General features: G+C 41.2%; 1 protein-coding gene across 1 annotated transcript in view; it reads left to right on the top strand.

The window, feature by feature from the left end:
- cacng2b (calcium channel, voltage-dependent, gamma subunit 2b) overlaps positions 1 to 8,136 on the top strand; it is a 53,514-nt gene that overhangs the window by 31,429 nt on the left and 13,949 nt on the right. Inside the window, exon 2 of the mRNA XM_020625571.1 lies at positions 5,274 to 5,357. Within this exon, the coding sequence (XP_020481227.1) occupies positions 5,274 to 5,357 (84 nt within the window). The remainder of the gene's footprint in view (positions 1 to 5,273; positions 5,358 to 8,136) is intronic.

The raw sequence follows: 8,136 nt of genomic DNA, 5'->3' as shown, positions 1-8,136 counted from the left end.
TCATTAATAGATCAAGAAAAAGAAGAAACATGTTTTCCTGTGCATCACTCCTCTAATCTGCTAAACTGAATAGATTGCATCTCTGCTGTACAACACATCTCCTTTGAGGTCTCTGATGTTGATCCACCTATGCAGCTGAGGGATTTCTTTAACGGTACTTTAGCATAAAGAAAGACTGAGCCATAATTATCATGAAATATCTGAGTAAGTGGGTTACGGAGTTAATTCTTCATAAAAGGGTGTCTGCAAGGGTTTCATGACACTACATTAACTTATCCATAACAGCCATGAGATCAGGCAACAAAGAATTGCATCACTGGCTTGTGACAGCTGAGGGGTCACCAGGGTCTCTTCTTACTGGAATAAATCATCTGCAGAGAGTCAGAGTAGAGATAGTTCCTCTTGCTGTGGGGATAAATGGGTGACAGAGCTGTCCTGACCCTCGAGGTGCAGGGCGCGCTCAGAATAATAGTATCTGTTCCATGTTTAAGCAGGATGTATAATTTAGGACAGGCAACTTTTAAGAGTGGCACCTCATTATGACAAGTGCATAGAGAGGAGGGGAGGACAGGAGATGAGGACTTCATACAGTAACAGAAACTTTCATTTGTGTCAGTGTGGGCAAAAGCTTGATTTATGTCACTGTAGATTAGAAAACGAGAGTTTATTTAGTCGTAGAAATAGCACCGTGGCATTGCTTCTATCAACAAAATCACAGCACAGAGAGGCTGCTGAGTTCACTTCCATTGTATTAAGTGTAAAAATTAATGCTAGCTGTCTGCACAGATTTGTCTTGTTCATAATGTGCTGTGCTGCTTTAAATCAAGAGTGACACAATAATTAAACTGGAAATGGTTGAGTAGAATTAAACTGTGTCTACTCATTCATTTGTGCTTTCTAATTAATTAACCATCCAGACTTGCTCTGTTGTTGTGTAAAAAGGAAAACGCATCAGAGCTTAACAGTGAAACAGTCACATGCCTGCTTGTTCAGGCATCAGATCAGTTTATTTGTGTATTTGTGCAGACACTGGATGTCACAGTCTCAGCACCAGCCCTGTCTTCACCCCACGTTTCCCCCAGCTCTCATGCTTTCTGGATTTTTCTATAGAGGTTACACCCCACATCTCTTATATGCATGTAGGTTTACCTCACTTGTGGTTGCATGCTTTCACCAGCCAGGCAGATGTGAGGATACAGTGACCTTTGACCTGTGAGTGCCTAAATCTAATCACTTCATCCTGGAAATTCCCTCAAGGTGACAGGAGACAGCTGGGGTTGCTGATAATTCAGTTTTAGGGATGTGTTTAGTGTTTCTGTCAGTATCAGTGTTAAACTTTGTGTCTTTGGTCAGGGCAGTTAACTACAAAACCCAGAGTCATTACATATAAAACATGATGAAATATAACAATTACAGTGCGGTAAATGAACATTTTTATGATGTGCTAACAAAAAGGTGAGAGAGATTTGCTAGGCAGTGTGAACATATGAAGTCACTCAATGAAGACAGTAGCTGTGGCGGATTCTGTACAAATGTGATGACTGTGAATAAACCTGCTGGAAGTAGAAAACTGATCTATAGTCACAAAATCAGAACACAGATATGAGCATCTGACTGATTCCTCTTATAACAACAGAGCTCAGATCACTAGAAAGTGTGGTCAACATGACTGAGGCTTTTTTGACTCATACATCAATTAATAAATGCAGATATTTTGGATCCACTTGTTGTTTTGGCTTCTGGTCATCTGTTAACACTGAATCTTAGATGATGACATCATCTACTACTCCGGCTGCACAGATTTTATACTGTTAGGACCGTTAAGGGAGTTCTTAAGTAGAATTGCAGAAAGAATAAAGAAAGAGCGAAAGGAGGGCTGAGGTGCCAGCACGATGGGAATCTGGTCCTCATGGTTCATGCACATGAATGTATGTGAGAGACAGAAAGCAGAGAGTGTGTGAGAAGAAGAGACAGGAAAGAGAAGGAAGGGAAAATGCAATTCTAGATTACATGTGCTTGTGCTGCAGTGTGGGTGGGCATGTGTTGGAGGGAGTGAGGGAGAGTGAAAGGGAGGGAGAGAGGGCGATGTAGTTTTTTGCTTGGCAGTGAGTGTGCGAGTGGCTGTGTTTGACATAATGTGGGGCATTCACATGGAGACACAGGCACTCAAAATAATAAATTAAAACTGAAGACCACAGATAAAACGAAGTGTTATCATTAAAGTTAGAAGAGTGATGCACAACAGTGTCTTTGCTCTGTCTTCTATTTTTGTACATCTCCTAGCAACCACAGCGGACACCATTTTGAATGTTTTATAATACCATAGATAAGTAAGTGTGTGTGCAGGGGTGCAAAGTACATTTACTCAAGTACTGTACTTAAGTACAGCTGAGGTATCTGTACTTGAGTATTTTCATTTTTTGCTACTTCATAGTATCCTCCGGGGTGGAGAGCATGGCCCAAATGCCAGCGGAAGTGACCAGGTTGAGAGGACAAGGGAACGATCCAGCATCCAAACGCAAAGCGAGACAAAATCGACGGAGGCACACATGGGCCAACAGGGCTTCAGCCGTTTGAACGAAAGCGGAAGCGGCCGTACGGAGGTTTGAGTGGGTTAAATAATGTGAAAACGGAAAAGGGGTCAGGGCCCGTTCCCGAGCTTCAGATAATTATGTTATCTCCATTTAAAATTAGCTCCATCTTCCAGATGCAACATTACAATTATGAACACAATAATGCATCAGTAATTATAATCCTATAGTTTGATGCTAATACTTTCATTTTTTAGCTTAAGTAACAGTTTGAATGCAGGACATTTATGTGTAACACAGTATTTTTACACTATGGTATTGGTACTTTTACTTAAGTAAACAACCTGTGTATTTATGTGTGTGTGTGCAGGTGTAAAATAACACAAATCATGTGCAGAGAGAGGTTAAAACACCACGGTGTGAACAAGTCGGTTGATTCTAAACTAGACAAGCAAATGTAGCAGTTGGCATTTAACCTGGTTTACAGTCCTGAAGACTAGGTTGACTCTACAGAAACCTGGATAAACTGCATCATAAATTACCTCACTGTTTCTGTTTGCCAGCTGTTTTTGGACAGTACTTCTGTTACTATTTCTCCTGCTCCTGGTGTGACATCAGTGAGCTGGTTTGAAACAAGAGAGGGCACATCAGGCAGAAGATTTTAAAAAGAGATTTTATCTCCTGACTGTCAGACTCAAAACACACCAGGTCTACTGAGTTGTTGTGTCTAAAGTCAAATTATAATCAGCTCAACAATTACTGTAAATGACCATGAAAACAGGAAAGCTGAAGCTTCAGTCACAGTCGATGTTGCTTAGCCCAAGCTCATTTCAACAGAAGTTCACTCAGGTGTGCGTCTATAAAGGCCCCTGAACACTGAGAGATTTTATCTGAGATGAAAGTTGACATTCATAAGAGAAACATAGTCCGTTTCTTTGGTTATCAATCCAAAATCGTGGCCTTATTCCTAGGTCGCAGCATTAGACATACTCACAAGGGACAATCTGGAGCTTTGGCCTGCAGGTTTATGACAGAAATTCTCACAGCGCGACTGCGGTTATGACCCAAATCTACAAGCCAACCAGTGTGACAGAGTGAAACTGCACAGAATAGACCTCTGATGTGACATTTTACCAGCGCTAAAGTGCCAAAGCTTTCATTGAACAAAATCAATGTTGTCTCAAAGTCTAAACGCACCTTAACAAGACTCTTAACTGTTTGGTTGTGCTCATGCACCTTCCACCACTTCAGTATTCTGTACTTTTGGTTAATATCTCTCAGACGGGTATCATGGCCATTGTATTAACTGCTTGTCAGCTTCTTACTGCTTGTTGTTGTTTCCAATAACAAGCTGAATGGAACAATTGGAAATATCCTGTTATTAACAGATCACATCATCATCAAGACAAAGTCAGTAAGATAAATCAGTAATAAATCCCCAACAGAGCAAATAAAGATGTAAAGCTTTTTAAAATGATGACTCAGTTTATTAAAAAAGCTGAGACCTCTTAAGGTCAAAGTGCCAACTGAGAGACCTCGCCACATCAACACTTTATCTATATTTGACTAAAAGCCACTTGAGTACACACAGTGTGGTTCTAGTCTCACTTTGTACTCTCACTCATTTGCACAACAAATAGTTGGCATGTACTGAGACAGGAGGCCATGTGAATGTGAAAATGGATGCTGCGGCTCATCGCAGTCCTCTCACAAAGTAAACACACAGCTCTACATTGAAATAATGAGATGATAAAGGTGCTTTTGCAGCGCGCTGAAAGCTTTCCGAGCCGCTTCCTGGTGAAATATCTTTAAAGTATCTATCAAAGTCTACCTGATGAAAAACACTCCAGCTGAGGTGTATTAAAGATGTATAAATATGAAACAGGCTTGAAGTAAAGGCTTGTCAACTTTTATTTTTCCACTTTTTTGGTGTAAAATTGTTCTTTTTGTCTGTGTTCATGTAGAAAATTCACAATATCTAGAAGTTGTACACAGCGTGCCTCTGGACAACAGGGCTGATGCTACTATATGTGCCTGTGTGGCTTTAAGTGTGAGACATTGTGCCAGTTTGTGTGAAACCAATGTCTATTTGAAAGCTGGGCACTAGTCTGTTGTCCTTCAGTCTCCAATTAACAAGGGCCTGTTTAATTGCAGTGGTTTGGGAGGGCATACAATTACCACTGAAGCTGAACCAAGCTCAACACACACACACAAAGTCTCTCTTAATAAGCAGCACTATCAGCTCTCCTTTCTTCTTCTCTTTAATTTGCATTTTGCTCGCGCCCTCCTCCTCACCCTCCTGCCTGTGCTGCTGAGGCGTTAGGATTAAACTCCTCCTGTCATCTTCTTCCTCGTTGGTCTGTCACATTCCGGCCTGTGATGCGTTTTCCTCAAAGCTGGTGACAAATCTCACTCCCGCTCCCTGTCTCGTCTCAAACAATGCATCTTCCTCCTCTTTATTTTTCACTTCATCACCTTTTCAGTCTTTCTTTTTAAACTCTCTTTCTCTCTTCCTTATTTTTCTGACCCACTCTTCTGATTTCCTTTCTCTTGCATCCTTTTTTCTTTCTTGTCATCATCTTTAACTGGCATGAAAGTCATGGGTGGGCATTTAACTGGACAAAGAATTGTAAAAAATACACATTTATTGTACATATACAATATTGGGTTTAATTTTTTACTTTAAAGTGTCCATTTCCTCTCATCATAGCAATGAATGTTTTCTTTCTTTCTTTCACACAGGTTCTTTCAAAGGCATGTGTAAGCAGATAGATCACTTCCCGGAGGATGCTGACTATGAGGCGGATGCTTCAGAGTACTTCTTACGTGAGTCCTTTCATCCATCCAGACTTCCAGTCTTTACTGTATGTTTACATCCATCTATAAGTTTATTATTTCTTTCTCATAGGACTGCTCATTTTTGGTTTATTTTACTTCATCACTACATTGTATTTTTTTTGAAGTTTCAATTTTGCATAAAGTATCACTGAGATACAAGAGTATCAGCATCAACTCTGTCACCTAAAAACTTTCTAAGCTCTATGTGAGAAGGGCAGAGGAAAGGAAAATATAGGACAACATCAGGAAGGAGAGAATGTTAGGTGGACCAGGGAAAGAAGGTGGACAAGGAGGCAAAAGGTCAAAGGCAAAAAGTAGTGCAAAGCTGAAACGATGGAACTAGTGGAAAGGACACTGTAAGAAAGCAGAGCAGAAAGATTCAGAAGAGGAGTAGGGTCAAGAGGAGGATGTTGAAGGATGAGGAGGAGGTCAGGGATGTGGAGGAGAAGAAGGGAAAGGTATATGAAGTAGAGCACGAGAGGAGCAGAAGACAAATGAGATAGCAGAAGGTAGTGGGAAAGGGTGAGAGACAAGGAGAAGGGAAGGTGGAGGAGGTGAAGGACAAGGAGTAGGGCACCAGTGCAGTGCTGTTGCTTTCCCAGCGGCTTGCCAATTAGGACGCTTTCTTCTATAAATACTCGAGGCGCTGCTATGTGGGTCACACCTCTCCCTCTCCTCCTTCCATCCCTTGCCTCCTTCCACTTGCTTTCAATCCATCTGTCTGTCCATCTCCATTGAGGCCTGCACACCTGTCCAACAGCTGGTGGATGGAGGCCATGTGGTGGAGCAGGATGATGATGGTGAGGGAGCTGAAGCTGGCATCAGGTCACTAAATGTTTGTTTTAGAAAGTTTCTGAAAGTTTTAAGCTGGTTTGGTTAGAGCAAGGATACATGGAAACCGTGTGGTAGTGTTATGGATTTCAAAGCGTAGCTGGTTTCTAAGTGGGGTGTGCGGATTTTTGAGATGTTATTACGGACTTCCTGAGTGGCCCCCTTGCCAAAAATGTACCTGGTCAGATATACGTTCTTTGCGTGGCTGGAAAAGTGATCCTGCTGTGCATCGGCATGTTGTAGTTTTTTACAGATGTCCACATTTGCTTTTTATGCTGACAATAGGTTCAGACTGGCATTGTTTAACAGTTTCCACAAACCCCTTGAAAAAAAGCCCAAGACCAGTGTGTTAGTCCAGCTTACAGCACTCTCTGACCTCCCTGCCCTGCCTGTACCAAGTCATACTGAGGAAGAAATCTTTGAATAAATCAGTGTATAGTCTTATTAAGAAATATTTTGCTATTATTCTATTAATAATGCTTTAAAATTGCTCGGTAATTGCCTAAAAAACTTGATATTGAAGTTTATTACCAGACATTACTTAAACCGGAGCAAACTGTGCTTTGTCTGGGAGTAATATAAAGTTGGTGAGCTGGTAATCAGCACAGTGCAGTGCCCATGTTCATGGAAAAAAAAGATCATGCCAGCCAGTGGAAGGGTGTGATGTGTTTACATAATAAGCTTGTGAGCCACAATGGAGCTCTGTGGTACTGAGGAGTAAGGTACACATCAGCTGGTTTATTTTTCACAATATTTGTTGACAATAAAAATAGATATCAGATATTGGCAGATATTGGATATCTGTTAACTGTCTTAAAAGCATGTACAGTCCAGCCACATGCACAAAGCTGATGTCAGGCCAGCTTGCTCATCTAGCTATATAGGAAATAAATCACCATTTTAATCTGAAGACACTTCGCTTCGTCCTCCATCATATATCCACCACCTGTTCTAATTACTTGCAGGCTTGTGCTTTTAAGTAGCTGCCCTCCTCACACATCCTTTTCCCTTGCTCCTCCACTTCACTTCACTTCCTTCTGTGTCTGGTATTTAATTGCATATGCCTCTGTAAAAATTGTCCTTCTGCTCTTGGTCTTCATTTTGTTCAGTCTTTTTGTTTTCTGAGCACCACTTTTATGCACTGCAGAATCACATAATTACTGTAAATGCACTAACAAACTGACACGTGCGCTCTTTGCTTCCTGATATGGTAAATAAAGCTCATTCTCTTGATGCGCTCACTGTAAGTCAACCTGAGTAACAGTGTCAGCTGAACTACTACAATGACAATGTTAAGTGTGGATGATGACACATTCTGACAGGTGGAAATAGTGCAACATTTGTTTATAGAGGCATCACTCTGCTTCACATCCACATTATCGTACACACACCTGGAAGCCTCTCAGCACATCTCTTCCATCTCTTTCACTTTACCTTGTTAACAGTTGTGCTCCTGTGGACCCACATGACAGAACAAACTGTAGTTGTCCAACTAGACAAGGGAAGGCAACAAATTGACATGCTTATGTTTTGTCAAGACGTCACGATGCGTCCTACATGCTGCATCAGGTGTCTTCACCTGAGACACACACTATACAGGAAAAAATGAGCAACACAGACAAAACCTGCTACAACAACAACACTGGTTTTTGACCCTGTGTTATTTATGTGGATATACCCTTCAGAATCAACCTGATCTGAGCAGGTAAAGAAGTGTAACAGCCTGTCAATTTCAGTGGAAAAATCCTCTTCCTCAAATGAAGCTGACTCAGACCCATTCCTGGGAGATATATTGTACACAGAAATGCCATAATTCATTAGCAGGCATTTACACTGCTTGTACAGTAGCTACCATAGTAGTAGACCAGTGTTAAATAGATAATGGAAGTCATCATTAGATTTTTCTGTCTCCCTTATCCATTGTCAGTCTTTCACT

Source organism: Monopterus albus, unplaced genomic scaffold (genome assembly GCF_001952655.1).
Source record: "Monopterus albus unplaced genomic scaffold, M_albus_1.0 scaffold359.1, whole genome shotgun sequence".
Classification (NCBI taxonomy): Eukaryota; Metazoa; Chordata; class Actinopteri; order Synbranchiformes; family Synbranchidae; genus Monopterus; species Monopterus albus.
The sequence above is the reverse complement of the archived record's forward strand: the minus strand, read 5'-3'. Positions and strand labels throughout refer to the sequence as shown.